This window comes from Lathamus discolor, chromosome 1 (genome assembly GCF_037157495.1).
Source record: "Lathamus discolor isolate bLatDis1 chromosome 1, bLatDis1.hap1, whole genome shotgun sequence".
In the NCBI taxonomy this organism is placed as follows: Eukaryota; Metazoa; Chordata; class Aves; order Psittaciformes; family Psittacidae; genus Lathamus; species Lathamus discolor.
In genome coordinates, this window is record NC_088884.1 from 5,955,121 (window position 1) to 5,976,816 (window position 21,696).

Consider the following 21,696-nt stretch of genomic DNA (forward strand, 5'->3'; position numbering starts at 1 on the left):
TCTTGTTAAACCCACGCAGTGGTTCATTAGTGCCATCTGTCAAGTGCCCTCTCTGGCAAAGACTGCTCTCTGAAGAGCAGCGCTAGCTGCTCATGCTGAACCAATTTAAACGGCTTCCAATAACGTGCATATTGGGGTGCAGCGCTGGGGTTATATTAGAGCTGATTTGCTGAGATGTTAACATCCATGAGCAATGTGAGTTTCATGGCTCAGTATCTCTGGAAACAGCTCCTGTTTAGAGCTGTACATTTAAATCAGAAGGTAAAAATAACCCAGCAGAAACCTGTCGAACCTTTTCAAATGTATGGAGGTAGTACACGACATGTTTCTATTTATCTGTTTTGAGGCTGTGTTAAACATTGTGTAGTGCCTTAGTGGGGTGATGGAGCCCTGAAAGCAGTGTTAGAGGAAATTGTTGGTTATTATTAAAGTGTTGGTTATTATGAAATTCCATTCCCAGTTGCATCCCAAACAGCCCCACTGTGGGGAATTTCATTTCATAAATCCCCCCTTAATCCATTCCTTTCCCATTTCTGCTACTTTATAGGGTCAGCTTGAGGGAGTGTTGGATGAAGACACCGTGGCTGAGGGACTCCATGAGCTGGGGCGCTCAGCCACTGGTATTGAATACGCGTATCTTAACCTGTCGCTTTCAGTAAGTATGAGCAAAGGCCATCAAAGTAAAATGCTTCTCTGCTCAAAGATTTCCTCTTTTTTACAGCAAATAGTTGGTCTAGCGAAAAAAAAAACAACCTTCAAGAGGCAGGTTTTTGTCTCTGTTTGTCAATGCTGCTTCGCGTACATGGGGCTTCTGACAAGACACAGCATGGCTCCTGCTAACAACTGTATATCAGTATTCTTTTTGCACTTAGTACCAACAACAGTAAGATTCTTCCTTACCCGATCTTCAGGTGTGAAAATACATCTCCCTGCTTCGGTCAGCTGGAGGAAAATAATACACGAGCATGTGAAACAGCTCAGAATGCTGCATCCATTGCCCCTTCAGAAATGGGTCAATGGTTGTGTCTCTTAAAGCTTACTCGATGCTGCTGCTCCTTTTTCTACGCAGATTGTTTTGCTGGCATTTTTCCTGGCTGCAGATATCTCTCCTGGTTGGGTTTTAAAGTCATCTTTTGACATTTGCACCATTCTAACATCACTTTCTGTATACGCCATCCTGTTCTGACACATCCAGCCAGAGGGACCTCGAGGCACCTCTTCAATGTCTCCTGCTACTGCGTGTATCTTGGGAGAGCAGCTGAAGTTATACAGCCACTTATTAGAGTCCCTTTCTTTATCTTTCCAGGGTCGTGAGTTAAGTGACATTAGCATTCTCTCCAGATACATTCACATACAGAAGCTGGAAGTTTCATCTAATAAAATTAATGGTATGTAGTAAATACACTAGTAAATTCTTGGCTTGTGAAATCATGTAAGATGAGAAATGCACTCTACCATGTAGCTTTAGCATCACAAAGCCTGGTCTACATTTTAATGGTGCAACTACTCCAGCTCTATAGAATGAGGCCATGGCTAGATGTTCTTGAGAGTGATGTATGGACCATTCAGGCAGCTGTGCCAGCATATGTTTATCAGTGAGAACATGGAGATTACTGTCCAGTTTATTATCCAAAGATAAAATGGAAGCAAGCATGTCAATACAAGGTTAAGGTTGAGATTTCACATGTGCAGACATCATAATATTTAAAGTTATGTCTGGAACAGTTTTCCCAGCCTTGGGTTTTAATTTGTCAAGGTTTCCCGTTGGTGATAAAGTGTGAAAAATGATTTAGAAAGGTAATAAATAGAGACTGGGACAAACCCCATCGCCCGCTCCTTCCCTCATACTCCTCAACTCGTTTAACACCGAAAGGAATAAGCTGTGATGGGCAACCTGTTCCATTATTTCTTTCAAGTTCATTTCACTTGAGGTGCTGGAGTCCAAGAATAGCAGCAGTTTTGTGAGGCAGCAATTCTGCATGCTCATTTTACTTACAGCTTCTCTGAGAAGGCTGGGTCTGAACAGAGCAGGGACTTCTCCATAGCAGCTGGTCATTTTGTCTTCAGTAGTGGCCGAAACACTTTTCTCCAGTGATTGCTAACTTAGGACAGAGGTGGTTTCTCTGTCGTTCCAGAGGTAGCTGGAATATAAAACTATCTTCTGGTTTATAGACAAATCGGTTGACATAATGGAAATTTAATGTAGAAGTTGAATTTTTATTCTTTATGGTTTAGAAACTGTCTATTTTTCTAGTAGAAAGTGTTAGTATATCTGCGCTTTAGACATCACTTTCTGAATGTGTAACTACAAATTCATTCTTGGTTGCTCTTTGACATAACTAGCCCTCTTTGACATGATGACCTCTGCATTTACCTATGCGTTCAAGTAAAGGATTTGACCTTTTGTTTTGTTACTAGATCTTTCTTGTGTCAGTTACATGCCTTACTTACTAGAATTGAATGCTTCCAACAATGAATTGACTACGTATTTTGGTTTTAAACCACCAAAAAATCTCAAGGTAAGTTGCCAAATATGCATTTTGTAGGTTGAAATTTATCCCATTTCTAAATTAACTTAGACATTGTATTTGGACATATGCAAAAGTGAATTTTTGTATCTTCCTTGTTCTTTCTTACCTCATTTGACTTTTTAATAGCTTTTTCCAAGTCTTTGGGTATTTCTTGCTGGACGTTTCAGTCTCTTACTTTCTTTCACACTCTGAACATTTGCATGCCATGGGAAGCTGTATTGTAAAGCCAGAACTTTTGCATCCTTGTTGAATTCATCAGACCTTTAGCGGGATTGGTTCCTGCCCTTCAAATTGACTGGTGCAAATCATTTTGTAACGTGGGTTAAAACTTAAACAAGTTTCTTAGGACAAGGGGTAACGGGTTCAAACTGAAAAAGGGGAAGTTTAGATTGGATATAAGGAGGAAATTCTTTCCTGTGAGGGTGCTGAGGCACTGGAATGGGTTGCCCAGGGAGGTTGTGAGTGCTCCATCCCTGGCAGTGTTCAAGGCCAGGTTGGACAGAGACTTGGGTGACCTGGTCTAGTGGGAGGTGTCCCTGCCATGGCAGGGGGTTGGAACTTGATGATCCTAAGGTCCTTTCCAACCATAACTATTCAATGATTCTATGTGCTTGGATTGTAGCTGTCTGATAGTCTTCCCTTTGCTGTAGTTCTCTTGTTGCCCACCAGGTTTTTAAAAGCAAGAGGGTATTTTAAAATACAGTTCCACGGGCAGGGACCCCTTCCATTGGAGCAGCTTGCTCCAAGCCCCTGTGTCCAACCTGGCCTTGAGCACTGCCAGGGATGGGGCAGCCACAGCTTCTCTGGGCACCCTGTGCCAGCGCCTCAGCACCCTCACAGGGAAGAGCTTCTGCCTAAGAGCTCATCTCAGTCTCCCCTCGTGCAGCTTAAAGCCATTTCCCTTTGCCTGTCCCTACAGGCCCTTGTCCGAGGTCCCTCTCCCTGAATTAATATTAATGATCTTCCACATCCTTGATCACAAGTTTCATGTAAGAGCCATTTCATTTTACAGGACACCTCTACGTGCTGTTGAAATAAAATTCACATTCTGTCTTTCTCTTTTTTCCTTTAGGTAGTCGATCTCTCATACAATCAAATACCTAAAATGGAAAACTTGTCGGCATACGGGTCACTCACTAAACTCTTGCTGGATTGTATCCTTTATGGAAACGCAAATGGGACAAAAGTTGCTTGTTTGCTTTCTGAACTTGCTTCACATACGGATACCTGTTTCTTCATGTTAGTTTTGTCTTTAGAAGGAAGATTAAACAATGGGGGTGATACTGATCTTAATTTACTTGGGCATGCATGGGTTTTAAAGTATTTGTGTATACATGTTAAGGGTTTAGCACACTAGAGGAACACAAAAACCTCCCACTTTGCATCATGTAGAGCTGAAGCAGTGACATGTCACACTGTGTTTGCATGGCAGAGGTAATATATAATGCCAGTATTTTTATGTACTAAAGGTTAGTAGGAAATCAGCTTGGAAGACTAAGCTCCCGTAAATGAAAATGTGTATGTTCAATCTTAAACATAGGTAATACACAGGGACTGTAGAGGCTCTCTAGAGAACAAGCCCATTTAGTGACAGTGAATAGAATCCTTAAGAAAGGAAAACCTTCCTGCACGTGCTGAGAGAAGTACGCAGAACGAAGGTGTGCTGCTCCCCACTGTCCCCACTCTGTCACCCACTTTGTGGGCTTAGAGACACTGTTCTGGCAGGAATCAGATCAACATGAACCTGGACATTAAGTTTCTGCGTGGCTTCGTTTTCCATAGCACTCTTGGTCTTCCTAAAGATTCTCCTGAAAATTCACCTGGAGTTTCATGTTGACGCGCTGTCTTGCTTCAAATTGCTTCTTGAGAGCTTGTGAGCCTTTCCTCTTTGCTTCAGGAATTGTATCTTGCTTTTCCACTCTGTGAAAGGGAAAAGGCAGAAGCTGTGGCAGTGTTTTCTCTGTCTCTTACCCCATTACCAAACAGTATTAACACGATGTCTTTTTCATCTAGGAGCAGATAAAGCACTTGCAGGGCGCCCAGGTTACATTACTCACACGTTTTAGAAGGTGCGCAGGTGACAGGATTCTTGTCAGCAAATGGCATTGGCACACTATCCCTTTGCAATTCTAATTTTCCCTCACAGAGCAAAACCCCCATGGCAAACTGAATAGGGAAGAAAGCTCAGAGACGCGTATTGTGCATCTGAAGCAGTATTTTTTCAGTTGCTTTCAGTGCAGCAGCGTGCTGTCTTCCATTTCTTCATTTGGCAATGAAGACGCCATTGCAATGGGGAGGAAAACTTGTTTCAGGAATACAGTCGCAACAGGAGCCTCTGAAAGAGTGGAAAACGAGTGCGGGATTTAGAAGTGCGGGACTTAGAAGTGCAGGATTTAGAACAGCAAAGTGGCACTGTTCCTAACCCATGTCAAGCACTTCTCGCTGAAGACATGGCAGACAAAACAAGCTGTTCGTTGAAATCCTAACTGAAAATACTGTATTAAATATCATGCAGTAGCAGAACTGTTTGGCAGGCGTTCCTTGTTGACAGTAACTAAGCATTTCTTAACACCTTTGAGTAAATTGCGTTGCAGATGGTAAGGTCATTGCAACTTTTTTTCTGACAAGTGCATACACAAGCACACCTGACAGGTTTATAAATGAGTATTTAAGGAGGAAACTGCTCAAACCAGAGAAGGAGACAGCTTGGGTAGTAAGAGCTGATGAAGCACTGTAGTAAGTCATTAAAAGACTAAACCTGATTGTATTAGTTTTTAGAGCTGAGCAATTTGCTGCCTTATATTGATGTTTGTAGCTTAATAGTTTTTCCACACCCAAACTTTTCTTCCTCAGATGGATGCTTCATCCCTGGCAGTGCTCAAGGCCGGGTTGGACATAAGGGCTTGGAGCAAGCTGCTCCAGTGGAAGGTGTCCCTGCCCCTAGCAGGGGTTGGAACTGGAGGAGCTTTAAGGTCCCTTTCAACCCGAACCATTCTATGAGTCAGTTGAAAGGGAAGCAGTCTCCTTTAATATGGAAACCACTTAATATCTGAGTGAGCCTGCCCACTTGGATCCAACTGCACCTGAGTCCCACATGCAAGATTGCTAATGCTTTGCACTGAGTAAAGGAAGGTTCTTTTCGGGAGGGCACTGGTTGTCCACCATCTAACCATATGCAGAGAAAAAGATGAGGGAAAACTGATTCAGTGGGCCAAGGAAAATGAAAAATACAGCAACCCAGAACAGATCCTCCTTAGCTGTATTCTTTTTCACCATCACGGACAAAAGGTCTTTTCCTCCAGTGCTTATATGCCATATGAAGAAGCATTGAGCCATCCGAGGTTGGCCACTGTCATGCCATGAAATAAAACGGTGGTTACACTTAGAGATATTCAATGCCATCAGCTTCTAAGTGATGGTCTTTAAAGACTCATTCAACTATGCTTCACACATTTCCATCCTACTATCAGCACTGCAGGCAGAGTTGCGATCATTTATCATCACTTTTACTTTTCCTACCCGAATGTAAAAATTACCTTGTTTTTTTCATTGCAGTAGAATAATTCTGAACAAGGTTTTGCAAGATTTGGCTTGGGAGCTAATTGCGGTCTCTTTCAGACAGATTTTGTCTGTTCACACACACGATGCAATTTAAACTCCACTTTAGCTTCAGCTTTGTCTAGGAAGGCTTTTCAATTTCTTTTCTGTTTTCCCTTAACTATCAGAAACGTCATGCAAGACTGGTAAAGAAACCTAAGGAGACTGTTATTAGATGAGAGTGCAACAGATTAGCAGTCATATAGAATCCGCCTTAACTTACGTATTTTTAAATTCATTTTAAGGACAGATTTTCGTATTGAATTTCAGCTGTCTTCATAAGTCTACAAGTTGACAACTGAAACTAAAAGCCACTTGAAATATATTACATTGTAAGAACTTACTTGATACGATTGTCTTTATGGGCATATATAGTCCCTAGATTTTGAAGGTTGTGAACCGCTGCTCTGAGATGCCAGCCAGCAAACACCAACAACTGGCACTTAGTACATGGTTTGCATTGGCAGGGCTCTAAAACACACCAGTGAAACTGCCCCAACATTCACAGTTTCCCTGTTTCCTCAAACCCAGATTTCCCTTATTTGTGGACCAGAAGAAAGTTGGTAACCTCCTCATCAGGGGCTGTAGTGATAGGAAAAGGGGCGATGGGTTCAAACTGAAACAGGGGAAGTTCAGGTTGGAGATAAGGAACAAGTTCTTTACTGTGAGGGTGCTGAGGCCCTGGAACAGGCTGCCCAAAGAAGTGGTAAATGCCCCATCTCTGGCAGTGTTCAAGGCCAGGCTGGGGAGAGCGTTGGGCAACATGGTCTAGAGTGAGGCACCCCTGCCCGTGACAGGGTGGTTGGAACTGGGTGATGTTAAGGTCCTTTCCAACCTTAACTTTTCTATGGTTCTATATAATTACATGCACTTGAATACAGTGATCAACTTAATTTATTTCTAGTATCTGTCAAGCATTAGTGACTGTGGGTGGTTTTGGTTTCTTTTGTAAAATCAGAAAGACAGCCTAGTGTGAAGTCCTATGGAAAGCTAAATCTGTGCTTACTAACTCATTTCTTCCCCCCTCCTTCTCCATCGAGGCCTGTGAGTATAGAACTTGGGTATAATTAAGTACCTATATAGGAATGCAGTTAGGATAAAACAGAGTTAGGTGACAGCTCTTAAGAATATTCCATTAGTTCTGCCTAAGCTTACATTTTCTTTGGTTACAGTATCATTCAAACTGAGAGAAAATAATCTTGATCATTTATCCACTGCCTGGTAAGACCAGGAATGTGAATGAAAATTCATGTTTTGTTCCCTCTTTGCAGGCAGAGTTCATTTTCTCAACTAAAAATGTTTTCTTCTGTGATTGCCTGAAGGCATTTGTCTGTGTCCTGCGTGTTCTGGCTATTTTTTGTTCCCGATTATACTTCTTGGGTTTTCATTTAACTCATTCCAGCTTGGACATTTACAATACGAGTAATTCTCCTCATCGAACTTCAGTCACTAAACAATTAGAAGCCTGGGTCAGAGTTATCTGATTTCAGAGCTGCGGAGTCAGGTACCTCTGCAGTTCATCCCATTGTAAGAGAGATGGCTTGTTGTCAAAGGAGACATGCTTTGTGTAAGGAATGAGGGTAGTTATGTTAATGCTGAAGTTGGCTGAGAGGAATCCTAACTACCTGTACTGCTGCTCTTGATTTTAATGGTGATTTAAAATACGTTTTCCCTTTTCAGGACAGATGGCCAGTACAGAACAGGTATAATTTAGGGTGAAATAGCCCCATATAGTACTGTTGACTGTTATGACTTTAGTAATTTGTGTATGATGCTTGGAGGTCAAGGTCAGTTTGGAGCCAGATTGAGTTAAGTGCTTTATAAACATACATAGAACACACCCTCCTCTGGTGAATCAGCCATGTACCTGTATTCTATAGATGACCGAACAGGAGTTGTGCTCAGTTAAAGTCAAAGACATAAAGTCGAAGAACTTCTGGTACCTAAAGGGGCTGACAAGAAAGCTGGAGAGGGACTTTTTACAAGGGCCTGTAGGGACAGGCCAAGGGGAATGGCTTCAACCTGCCCGAGGGGAGACTGAGATGAGCTCTTAGGCAGAAGCTCTTCCCTGTGAGGGTGCTGAGGCGCTGGCACAGGGTGCCCAGAGAAGCTGTGGCTGCCCCATCCCTGGCAGTGTTCAAGGCCAGGTTGGACACAGGGGCTTGGAGCAAGCTGCTCCAGTGGAAGGGGTCCCTGCCCGTGGCAGGGGTTGGAACTGGAGGAGCTTTAAGGTCCCTTCCAACCCAAGCCATTCTATGATAAATACCCCTATGTTTTAGGCAGCATATGCGCATCTGGTAAGAAGACCAGAGATTTACAGCATAATTTTCAAGATGGTGGTAGTAGTTTCTTCCCTGAACTCCTGTTCCCTCATTTTCATTACTCTTGGTTTGCCATCAGCATGGTTATGCCACTTTGAAGGACCGCATCGTAAACCAGGTCACAGAAACAGAGTTAAGAACCTCTCTAAAAGGAGAGGAAGGATATTTCTATCTTGATTTCTGTCACTTGTCCTTCTGCCCCACCAAAAGCTGTGTCAGTCAAACGTGGAGGCAGTAAATTCCTGAATAGGGGTGGGTGTGAGTAACTGGGATTTGAAACTCCTTATCATGAAGCATTTGATGCCCACCTCCCCACACCATAAAATTCAGCTCCATTGGCTAATTTAGCAACTAATTGCTAAGGGTTTGTGTTCAGTTCTTTTCCTTAACTGCAAAAAACCTCCGTGTAGTTAATAACATAGAGGAGATACAAGGGCTGGGGAAGTGTCACAGTCTGACTCACCTTAGTTTGTCACACAACAGACTCGCTGCAATCAGTGGCCTTGAGAACCTACCTATCAAAATACTCAACCTGGTAAGAAAGAAGTAGTTCTAGTTATTTTCCTGTCTTTTATTATTATATATATTCCTTAATAAATGTGAAGTTGGTTACATTAAAATATTTTCAGATATATGTGTAATTCTGGACACACTTGGATTATTAATACAGAATCATAACATGATATGGGTTAAAAGGGAGCTGTGAAGGTCATCTAAGCCAGCTTCTTGCTCAAAGCAGAGCCATCTTCAGTGGAGAATGCTCAGGGCCATGTGCAGCTGGGTTCTGGATTTCTCCAAAGATACTTTGCATTTACTCTGGGTAGGTTTTGTTGTTGCTTAGGTGATGTGTAAGAAGTTACTGTGCAAGACCCACAATACAAACAATGAATTGAATTCATTTTATTTAAGCACGTTTCCTCATGAAGTTGTGTTGCTGATAGCAGGGAGCTGGGACAGGAGAGGGGAAAGGGAGGACTGAGATGCTTTTGTTTTAGAACACAAGTCAACTCTAGTATGCAATTCTGCTATACTATTAAAGGATATTTACCTACTCTTTTAAGGCTCTCGTAATGGGAAGTTTCATGTTGCCAGCTTTGCATCAAGAGATCTAGGGTATATTTGTTTAAATACACTTTTTCTAGGTTATATTTCTAGGTGCTGTAGTGGGATTTATCTTCTCTAGCTTCAGATTGCTTCAGTGCAGATGGGTGCACCTGAGCTACTTGTTCTTTGCTGCCTCAAATGTCAGTGGAGAGAAATGGACACTTAAAACACTTCATTATTCTGATCCACCTGCTGACATCTCCATTGCACAAGATATATCAGACCTTGGACATGCCTGTTGATTATGAACGTAGCCAAGGATAACTAGCCCAAATATAGACCTCTATCAATGCCTACACTTGTTGGCATGCATCTTACTCATTCTGCAGGCCTTGGGAAGGCATTAATCTCAGTGTTCCTCAGCCCCATACTTGTAAAATGACCTTAATAATCTCAATGCTTTCTTCTGAATCATTTCAAGATATTTAACAGGAAGAGCCACCAATATAGAGGCTGTGCAGAAACACAAGCAAAATCTACCTATCTTTAATGCTATTCAATTGCTATAAAACACAACAGGCTACTTCTTAGCAGGTTTTACTTAGAAATAATGATTTTAAAAGATACTGAATGGGATTTTATAACTAAGTACCAAACAACTATAGATAGAAATATGCTCAGATTTGCTACATTAGTTTTAAGCACCTACATAAATATTTTAGATAAAGTGAACGAGTCCCTTCTCAGGAATAGAAACATTCTTTTCCAATCCTTTTGAAATTTTAAAGATTTTTCATCTGTTCTATAGTAAATGATACAGAAAAGAGCAACTATGGTCTGTAGCCATCAAGACTTGGCACTTCTACTTATTTCTGCTTCCATATTCAGGAAAGATAGAACAGAATGATAAAATAGTTAGGGTTGGAAAGGACCTAAAGATCATCCAGTTCCAGCCCCCTGCCGTGGGCAGGGACACCTCACACTAAACCATCCCACCCAAGAATTCATCCAACCTGGCCTTGAACACTGCCAGGGATGGAGCATTCACAGCTTCCTTGGGAAACCCATTCCAGTGCCTCAGCACCCCAACAGGAAAGAATTTCCTCCTTAGATCCAATCTAAACTTCCCTTGTTTCAGTTTGAACCCATTACCCCTTGTCCTGTCACTACAGTCCCTGATGAAGAGTCCCTCCCCAGCATCCCTATAGGCCCCCTTCGGGTACTGGAAGGCTGCTATTAGGTCCCCACGCAGCCTTCTCTTCTCCAGGCTCAACAGCCCCAACTTCCTCAGCCTGTCTCCATATGGGAGGTGCTCCAGCCCCTGATCATACTCGTGGCCTCCTCTGGACTTGTTCCAGCAGTTCCATGTCCTTTTTATGTTGAGGACACCAGAACTGCACACAATGCTCCAGGTGAGGTCTCACAAGAGCAGAGTAGAGGGGCAGGATCACCTCCTTCGACCTGCTGGTCACGCTCCTTTTGATGCAGCCCAGGATACGGTTGCTTTCTGGGCTGCAAGCGCACACTGAAGCTGGCTCATGTTCATTTTCTCATCGACCAGCACCCCCAAGTCCTTCTCTGCAGGGCCGCTCTGAATCTCTTCTTTGACCAGTCTGTAGCTGTGCCTGGGATTGCTCTGACCCAGGTGTAGGACCTTGCACTTGTCGTGGTTGAACTTCATAAGGCTGGCATCAGCCCACCTCACAAGCGTGTCAAGGTCCCTCTGGATGGCATCCCTTCCCTCCAGCGTATCAACCGGACCACACAGCTTGGTGTCATCGGCAAACTTGCTGAGGGCGCACTCAATCCCACTGTCCATGTCAGCGACGAAGATGTTGAACAAGACCGGTCCCAACACCGATCCCTGAGGGACACCACTCGTTACCGGTCTCCAGCCGGACATCGAGCCATTGACCACAACTCTTTGTGTCCGTCCAGGCAGTTCTTTATCCACCGAGTGGTCCATCCATCAAATTGATATCTCTCCAATTTAGAGAGAAGGATGTCATGTGGGACAGTGTCAAACGCTTTGCACAAGTCCAGGTAGATGACATCAACTGCTTTACCCTTGTCCATCAATTCTGTAGCCCCATCATAGAAGGCCACCAAATTGGTCAGGCAGGATTTCCCCTTAGTGAAGCCATGCTGGCTGTCGCCAAGCACCTTGTTGTTTTTCATGTGCCTTAGCATGCCGTCCAGGAGAATGTGCTCCAAGATTTTGCCAGGCACAGAGGTGAGACTGACTGCTCTGTAATTCCCCGGGTCTTCCATTTTCCCCTTCTTGAAAAGGGGCGTTATATTTCCCTTTTTCCAGTCGTCGGGAACTTCACCTGACTGCCATGATTTTTCAAATACGATGGCCAGTGGCTTAGCAACTTCATTCGCCAGCTCCTTCAGGACCCGCGGATGGATTCCATCAGGTCCCATGGACTTGTGCATGTTCAGATTTTTAAGAGGGTCTCGAACCAGATCCTCTCCTACAGTGGGCCCAAGGTCTTCATTCTCACAGTCCCTGTGTCTGCCTTCTAAGACTTGGGTGGTGCAGTCAGAGCCTTTGCCAGTGAAGACCGAGGCAAGGAAGTCATTCAGAACCTCAGCCTTCTCCAAATCCTGGGTAGCCAGTTCTCCTGATAGGTTCTGGAGGAGGCCTACATTGTCCGTAGTCTGTTTTTTATTCGCTCCGTACCTATAGAATCCCTTCCTGTTATCCTTAACATCCCTGGCCAAGTTTAATTCTAACTGGGCCTTAGCCTTCCTAACCTGGTCCCTAGCTTCCTGAACAACATTCCTGTACCCTTCCCAGGCCGCCTGTCCTTGCTTCCACCTTTTATAAGCCTCTTTTTTCCCTTGAAGTTTCCTCAGCAGCTCCTTATCCATCCAAGGAGGTCTCCTGGCCCTCCTGCTGCACTTCCTTCTAGTTGGGACACAAGACTCCTGAGCTTGTAGCAGGTGATCCTTGAATATCAACCAACAGTCTTGGGCCCCCCTGCCCTCCAGGGCTATATCCCATGGAACCTTACTAAGCAGGCTCCTGAAGAGGCCAAAGTCTGCTCTCTTGAAGTCCAGGGCAGTGAGCTTGCTGCACGTCCTTCTCCCTGTCCTAAGGATCTCAATCTTGACCATCTCATGATCGTTACAATCAAGGCTGCCCTGGAGCGTCACATTTCCAACAGCCCTTCCCTGGTGGTGAGCACAAGGTCAAGCATGGCACCTCTCCTTGTCGGCTCCTCTGTTACTTGAAGAAAGAAGTTGTCTTGCACACAATCGAGGAACCTCCTGGATTGCTTGTGCTGGGCCGTACCGTCCCTCCAACAGATATCAGGGTGATTGAAGTCCACCATGAGAACAATGGCTTGTGAGTGTGAGGCTCTTCCTATCTGTCTGTAGAGTGCTTCATCCACAGGTTCTCCTTGATCAGGCGGTCTGTAACAGATCCCCACAGTAATGTCTCCCACGGCTGTTTTCCCTTTAAGCCTGACCCACAAACTCTGTAAACTGCTCACCTGCCCCCAGACAGAGTTCCATACTCTCCAGCCTATCCCTAACATAAAGGGCAACTCCCCCTCCTCGCCTGCCAGACCTGTCCTTTCTAAAGAGCCTGTAACCTTCCATTCCAACACTCCAGTCAGAGGAGCCATCCCACCATGTTTCTGTGATGCCTATTATAACATACCCCTGTAGACGTCCACACATCTCTTATTCCTCTTGTTTGCTCCCCATGCTACGGGCGTTTGTATAGAGGCATCTGAGCCAAGCTCCAGATGAAGCTGATTCATTGGCTGGAGTGGCTGGAATATCTCTATATTGCTCCGAGCATTTATTATAGGTGCTGGCAACTGACTGGGTGTGTTGGGATGGAATGATGCCCCCCTCCCCCAACACATCTAGTTTAAAGCCTCCTTGACCAGTCTGGCAAGCCTCCTACCAAAACCACTCTTCCCCTTCTTTATCAGAGCAGCTCCACCAGCCCCCAGTAGACCTGGCCTACATAACTTCAGTCCTATGTTCAAGACACCCAAACCCCTGACTATGACACCACCCTTTTAACCACTTAGTAACCTGGCCAATCCTCCTAGCTTTTTTAAGGCCCTCCCCTGTATCCTGGAGCATTGACGAAAAGACTATCTGAGCTCCAGAGCCCCTAACCACCTCTCCCAGGGCTCTGTAGTCCTTTTTTATGGTCCCCAGGCTACTACTATCTATATCCCTAGCACCCACATGGATCACTAGAAGTGGGTAATAGTCCATGAGACTTACTAGAGCAGGCAGCCTCTCTGCAACATCCCTGATCCGTGCCCCAGGTAGGCAGCACACCTCCCTTGAGACCAGGTCAGGCTGACACATGGGTGCCTCTGTGTCTTTCAAAGTAGAGTCCCCTACTACTAGGACCTGTCGCTTTTTCCTGGCAGCACCACTAGAGATCTTCTTTACCAGTGCACCAGCCGGTTGTTTCTAGTGCAAGTGCATTTCCTCATCAGCCCTCTGCAGGACAGCAAAGCAGTTCTGGATGGGGACAACAGATTTAGGAGGAAGACCCTTGCTTTTAATTGTCCTCTTCCTGCTTTTTTTGTTGTTTTTTGTCACTAATTCCCAGCTTCCTGGGATAACGGGCCTCCTTCTTTCCTCCATGAGCTAGAGGGGAAGCTTGAGGCCCCTTGCAGTTTGGGCCTGGAGCAAGCAGTCCTGCTTCCTCTCAGCTCCCCTGACATCTTGCAGCCTATTAATAGCCTTGCAAACTGCCTCAACCCACCCTGTTTGTCCGCTCTGCCTCGACCCGCTCTGTTCGCCGCGCTCCTGCTCGCTCGCGCTCCCTGGGGCAGGTTTTCAACCACTCAGGGCTGGTGCTGCTGCTCCTGGCTCCGGCCCCAGTGAGTCACATTTAAAAGTGGACAGTAGTGTGCTTTGAATAATATATTCAAATAGTGTTCATTAACCTCTTTTTAATCTACCTCTATTTCATATATATATATATACTGCCTTCAGTTATGCCCTTAGTGGTAATAAAACTGGATTTTGTCTCATTTTTAGTGGATAAGATGAACTCAGATTGGCAAAATCATGTCTAAAAGTTCTGAAATAAGAGTATGCCTAGAGGAGCATGAAGATCTAAGCTGACAGGGTGATCTTTTCTTCAGGGAGAGCTACACTGAGTTGCTCACCCATTGTCTGCACTGATTTCCTCAGCTGTTAAAAGGCCTAGTAATAATTCTACTAGTAATGGGTTATCTGCTGTAAAATGCTTTGGAGGTTGTGTTAACAGCTAAAGCTTATTAATATGAACACGTGCTTCAGGTTGGGCTCTTACATGCTGATATGATTCTTTATACAACTGCTTGTCTTTTTTAATTAGCAAAGCAGATACTCATGTGGAAATTATGTAAATAGACAGATTTTAGCACGGCATTTCCTTTTACTCATTAGAATAGAATGCAGTTCTTTGTGGGAGCAGCCATCCCCTCTCTTCCCACTGATTCAGCTTTCTTTTCCATTTTCCCTTGAGATTTTTAGGTTGAAAGAGTAGTGAGGTCTGAAGTTTGGCAGAAAGACATCAAAACCTGTAAATACTGCCTAGCTATACCAAAAAAAGAGAAGCCTTTATTCTGCTTATGTTTGCAAAAAACCTAAGAAGTGCAGCTCTAATGAACTGGACTCTTAGGAATTTTATGCCTTGCAAAATAAAAAGATCTCTACACAAATCCCTTTTGTTCACAGGATTTTATGTGCATCTCTTGCATAGCCTTTTGCAGTTCGAGCTCTGAGCTGTATCCTATTAACCAGAGAGAGGTCTAACGAAGAACAGGAAGAGAAGAAGGAGCCTCCATGCTATTAATAACCTAATTAAACATTTAAAAGTCAGGAAAAATGTCAAGGACAGACAACTGGATTCACATTAGAGTCAACTGCCTTATTTATTTCAATAGTTCCTAAATATTTATTAATAGAATATGAGGCTTGTAAGCTTTCAGCACAAGGTGATGCTGATGGCAAAATAGAGCTTGCAAGGTTATCCAGAAGAAATCATGTTGAGAGGCCATCTGGGTACATGTGGCCACTGGGACAAAGACGAGTACAGAACTTCAGCATGTTACATCTATTTGGAGTCCATAGCAGAAACAAGTATGTGATTTGTGAGGCCCTGACAAACGAAGCCATCTGGTGTCCAGTGATAAATGTAGGTCTTCTGTCTTGTACCTTGTATGGGAAGAATGGAAAACAATGATAGTTGTTTATGAGTTCTCAAAAGCGTATGTTAAAGTGTAATGAACTGAAGCTTGGGTCATTTTTTCAGCTTGAAGAAGAGAAGGTTCCTGAAGGGGAGACCTTAGAGCAGCTCCAGTACCTAAAGGGGCTGCAGGAAAGCTGGAGAGGGGCTTTGGACAAGGGCCTGTAGGGACAGGCCAAGGGGAATGGCTTGAACCTGCCCGAGGGGAGACTGAGATGAGCTCTTAGGCAGAAGCTCTTCCCTGTGAGGGTGCTGAGGCGCTGGCACAGGGTGCCCAGAGAAGCTGTGGCTGCCCCATCCCTGGCAGTGCTCAAGGCCAGGTTGGACACAGGGGCTTGGAGCAAGCTGCTCCGGTGGAAGGAGTCCCTGCCCATGGCAGGGGTTGGAGCTGGATGAGCTTTAAGGTCTCTTCCAAAACAATCCAGTCTGGGATTTCTCGTGTTAGAGTCTAGAACTAAAGCTTGGGTCATTTCTTGTGTTAGAATCTATGTAAACTAAGAGTAAGTTAGGTTTGTTTGTTTGGGGGTTGTTTTAAACATTCCTATGCATGCTGTCACTGACAGTAAAGAAAGTCTGCCTTCACTTAGTGTGCATCAGGATAAACTTGTGTATCCTAGAGACTGCCAGTAGTCCAAAGAAGGCATTACTGTATTGTTCTGCCTTCATATTTTGATTATTTACTCTGTAATGATAAGTGTAAATATAACCATGATTACAGAGGGAAATTCTATGTATTTATGTATATATATTATGTATTTATGTATATCTATTCTACCATTTTATGTGCATATCTATTTTCTACATTTTAATTTGGATACTGACAAGGGTATCCTTTAGCTAGGATCAGAATTTAAAAGGATGCTGGAGCTCTTTCTCATGCTGTTGTCTCTTGTTGCTCTTCCAGGTGAGTTGAAGATAAGTTAGTCAGAGATAGTTGATTCTTTTTCCCTTGAGCAATGTGGAAAGCTGTCATGTGTCATCTCAAGATGAAGATGTGGCTAATGCATAACAGGCCTATTTGTAATAGGATTCTCAATAACAAAGTGAATTCTGTTCTTCCTCAGGAATGTTGGTTTCTGTCTGTAGAACTTTATCAGCAGTTTATGTCCTTTCATTTCTTCTTAGAGCTTTAACCAGATTGAGAAGATAACTGGGCTGGGCAGCTTGAAAGCTCTACAGACATTGGACCTCTCTAGCAATAAAATAACTAGTCTAGAAGGCTTGAAGAAACATGATCTACTACAGGTGATCAACTTAGAGGATAACCAGGTAGCATACTTGATTTTGATTTATATAAAATATAACTTTTTCTAAGAATGCATCATTTTTTTCCGAAAATCCAATCCCTTTTAAGGCTTAATCAAAGAATCTTAAAATCTGCAAGAAATTAATTGTAAAAGATTATATTCATATCTTACTCCAGTGTTGCTTCACGTGTTTCTTGATAGTGTACTCCTTAGGCCTTAGATCTCTAGATGGGTTTATCTTTATGTAGGTATCACTTCTGTAGCATTTAGTGCTCACATACATAAATAAGAGTGCTCTTCTGAGTGGATAAGATAGGGATGAGCACGCAGCTTTTCCAGCTTGATTATTCTTGAGGCTTTTTACTTATATCACAGCTCTTCTAATGCCAGGCCTCAGAAAGCTTTGCTGGCATTTCTCAGCCTAATTTTACAACCACAGGCTCTTCTGAGCTTTCAGCTGGAAACATCCTATGGGGCAGAATTCATGGACTCTGTTATAAAGCAGCTTTCATTATGCAGCAGTACCCACTGGCAGTACAATGATACGGTCAAACTCATTTGGGTTTGAGTTTTGAAACCCAAGCCATATATACGTAATACTATTGATACTGATCTTCCAGCATCCTTACCTGAAAAGACTGGAAAGTGGAGACTTAACTGAAAATTTGTGAATCATTTTAACATCAAAGCTGGATCTGCTCATGAAAGAAAAAGTCTAAGAAAAGAAGATATAAAACCATAAATTGGGATATTATTGATATTTTTACTATATTGATAATTTTCTGTCATTTCCTCCATTTGCAAGATACATTTACAGGATGTAATACAAGACTATGAATTGTTTTTTCTCTCACTGTGTTCAGGTTGACATTTAAAGGTATATCAATTGCACAAGCCAGGAAACTAACTAATAGTACAGTTGCTATTAGCACTAATAACACCACCATTGCCTTATATAGTTTCCACTATTCTTTAGTATGTAAAGCTATTAATTTTACCTCATCAGAATTTGCCTCTTTTAATGATGTTATTGAAACTCTTTAATGAGTCACCGGTTTTTGAACATTTCCTTCTAAAGGAAGGAAATTTAAAGAGACTTTAAAGTGAATTTTGATTAATTAACACAGAAAGAGCTGAGTTTCTTGAGCTCATACCACCCAGTGTGATCTCACATGCTTGGTTTATCTGCAAACTAGGTCTCTCTTATACATGTTGAGTGATTTTCCAGATGCTGACAGTTGGCATTCTAGGATTTCTTTATGAAATCCACCCAAATGACGTTTAGCTTGGTCAAAACTGTTTCATGGTGGGCTTCTTGATATCCCTAAATGAATACTGGGTAGGCTATGGTGGAGGTTTGTGTTTTTAGACTGCGTATAGGGATAGAATCTGGAGTCTTCTAAGTTCAGTGTTTCAGCAGTGGAGGGAGAATAGGTATCAAGCATTACAAGGCTATCCTACCATGGATCCAGTGACCTCTGATACTGCCTCTCCACTCATGATAAAGTGAGGTTAGGGTACTGGTTTGAACTAGTTTAGCAGATGCCATCCCTGGCATTGTTCAAGGCCAAGCTGGACAGAGTCTCGGGTGACATGGTCTAGTGTGAGGTGTCCCTGCACATGGCAGGGGGTTGGAACTGGATGATCTTAAGGTCCTTTCCAACTCAAACCATTTTGTGATGCTATGGCTAAAATGAGGCCACATGAATTCCATAGATGCATTTAATTGACAACCTTACAACTGTTCCCTCAGCATTTATAGTGCCTCAAGTGAGACTTTGTTTTGGGCACACAAACTCTGATTAATCCCACTTAACTTCTAATGCTGGTCTGATGTGCCCGAGTGCAACCAAGCCAGGTTTCCTCTGTGGATAGAGGAGACCTTAAGTGGAAGGCATCATCCTCTGGACACACACAGCCAAGGACAGCCATGCGGATGCTTTTCAATCAAGTGCTGCAACTTAGGTAGGATGAATTTGATCTGCAGTGAAAAGAAACTCTTCTTAGGATTTTCTTTTGCCAGTCAGCTAAAGCACAAATATAAGTGCACAATTGCCTCACTTAAGCACATCAGCCACATAAAAACTGAATGTGTCAGGGCCTGACATTTGAAAGAACTGCAAAAAATCAGGTGGTTTGAAATTGCTGTCTGTATTGTGCTGCTCCTCCAGCTAACATATAAGTTGTCTGCCTTTTGTGACTAGAAGTGCCTTATTGAATGCACTTAACATATAACCTGTTTTGTGAGTATAATGAAGTTGGTTTATGTCCAGATTTTAAAAGCAGGGACTAAAATACCTTTTCACCACCACCACCCCCCCCATCCCCCATAGTTATCATGGATTGTGTTGCTGCTGATTTGTGTTCTCTTTCTGTCACTAATCAGATTGCTGAGCTGTGTGAACTTAAGCACATTGAAGATCTGCCTCTCCTCAGAGTTTTAAATCTGTTAAAGAATCCTGTACAGGTAAGAGGAAGCCAAAAATAAGAATCTGGAGCTGCTGGTTTGGATCACACCAGAATCCCTTTAGCCTCAGCTTCTACATCTGACAGGGGCCAGGTCATTTTAGGGAGTTAGTACAAGAAACACTGAGTGATGGCTTGCCTGTCATGGGTACCAACCTTTGTCTGGGAACTTTGTCTAAAGGAAAGCTGCATGTGAATCGTGATGTTTAACACAGTAAATCCATTGAATTGATTACTTCAATTTGTGAATCCATTTATAATTTGTATTCACAGCATTCCACAATTTTAGTTTGGGAAAAGATTCCCTTTTCTTTTGCTTTGAAGGTCTGTACTCAATTGTCCCTGGTAAAAGCCCAAAGGAACTTAATAGTGTCCCATTTAAATCATGTGTCTCTCGAACCTGCATCATCTTTTCTTCTCTAGGATTTACTTACTTCTTATTTATGGCTCCCATAATATTCCTCAATCAATGAATTAAACATCCATTTCATCAACAACATCAGTTGCAAAATATAGGAAATTCTAACTTTGCCTCTGCATTTATCATTTGTCCTTGGTGATAAAAGGTGATTCTTTCCTGACTCTTGTGATTTCTAAATTTTATGTGAATTTTACAGCGATTTCCAATGTTAGAAAGAAGAAAAATATTAAGGGTTTAATTTCTTCTTCCTGTAATTGCCAGTTTTGCTTTGACTTTCATGAGGATGGTCTGTTGTGGCACACAATGACATTACTGTGTAAGAAATACCCAAAATAGGCTGCCCCTGGTCCTCTGTAATCCCAAAGACTTTTTCTATTCAGCTGTCCTTCCCCAAAGCAAAGTCTCATCATATTCCTTTCAATTACTCTTTTAATAACTTATACATGCGACAACCATCCTGTGACAGCTGTTCTCTTGTTTAACAGGACCTTACTGGTTTGGAACTAGGAACCTTCATGAACTTGTCAGTGTTGGCGTTTTAATTCGACTTTCAATTATTCTTTTTATTGTCTCAGACTTAAAAGCCTGTAGGATAACAAATTTATAGTGCAAATTCTCTTCTAAAGTTCCTATAGTATGACTGAGGTTAGAATTATTAACCATAGTTTATTACTGTGTAATATTGCTATGTGACTTATCATAGCGATAGGACAAGGGGTAACAGGTTCAAACTTAGGGGAAGTTCAGGTTGGATATAAGGAAGAGGTTCTTTACTGTGAGGGTGCTGAGGCACTGACACAGGGTGCCCAGAGAAGTGGTGAATGCTCCATCCCCAGCAGTGTTCAAGGCCAGGCTGCACAGAGCCTTGGGTGACATGGTCTAGTGTGAGGTGTCCCTACCCATGGCAGGGGGTTGGAACTGGGTAATATTAAGGTCCTTTCCAACCCAAACCATTCTATGATTCTATAATCCTGGCATAGATAACACTTTTAATTCTCCAACAGTCTTTCTTGGTGTTCTAGTGGATGTGGTGGTGAATTTTAAGTTCTCATCTTGACCTTTTGAACAACGTAGTTGGCGACGTTGAACAATTGTTAACTCTTGCTGCAGAAGCTAAGCTTGTGGTGGGGAGTGAATTTATAGTGTATTGACATCAGGTAAAGAGCTTTTTATGTTGCAATGTATTAAGGCCAATTCAATTTCAACTGATTGAGATGAAATATTAGACTGATGAAGTTAGGTACTTTATGTCAAAGTGGAAACTTTGTCCTTCAGGAGCAAGCAGATTATTGGCTCTCTGTGATTTTTATGTTGCCCAAACTAACAGAACTGGATCTCAAGAAGATTTCGGTGAAAGAAAAGGTATGTAAATATGATACCCTTCTGAACTTGTCCTAAATAAAGAATATTAAAAACTATGCATGCAAATGCAGCTTTGTAGTCATGTGGGAGTGACAAACCTCCCATGGTTTAACCCCCAAGATAAGCTACAAATTCAGACATCTGCTTTTAAATCCAGTGTTCAAGGCCAGGTTGGACACAGGGGCTTGGAACAATCTGCTCTAACGGAAGGTGTCCCTGCACATGGCAGGGATTGGAACTGGAGGAGCTTTAAGGTCCTTTCCAACCCAAATCAGTCTGGGATTCTATATACATGGAATTTCTGGCAGTTGTGGTATGTAAAAATGCAAGGCTTCTTACTTAAAAACTTAGTTCAGTGAAGCGATTTACTTAGCAGCCATTGTTACTCAGCTAGTGAATCCAAACTAACAACTACATTCATGAAACACTCTGAAGTGATAACCACTGTGCTATCTCTAAAATACTATTGTTGGGAGTTTCTTAG

At 42.8% G+C, this 21,696-nt stretch overlaps 1 protein-coding gene across 4 annotated transcripts in view; it reads left to right on the forward strand.

The window, feature by feature from the left end:
• The window catches only part of LRGUK (leucine rich repeats and guanylate kinase domain containing), a 64,948-nt gene that overhangs the window by 853 nt on the left and 42,399 nt on the right, over window positions 1-21,696 (forward strand). For all 4 annotated transcript variants that reach the window (XM_065672896.1, XM_065672961.1, XM_065673108.1 and 1 more), the window contains exons 2-9: window positions 548-655; window positions 1,307-1,388; window positions 2,419-2,519; window positions 3,604-3,685; window positions 8,860-8,984; window positions 16,842-16,985; window positions 19,350-19,430; window positions 21,126-21,212. In XM_065672896.1, the coding sequence (XP_065528968.1) occupies window positions 548-655; window positions 1,307-1,388; window positions 2,419-2,519; window positions 3,604-3,685; window positions 8,860-8,984; window positions 16,842-16,985; window positions 19,350-19,430; window positions 21,126-21,212 (810 nt within the window). The remainder of the gene's footprint in view (window positions 1-547; window positions 656-1,306; window positions 1,389-2,418; window positions 2,520-3,603; window positions 3,686-8,859; window positions 8,985-16,841; window positions 16,986-19,349; window positions 19,431-21,125; window positions 21,213-21,696) is intronic.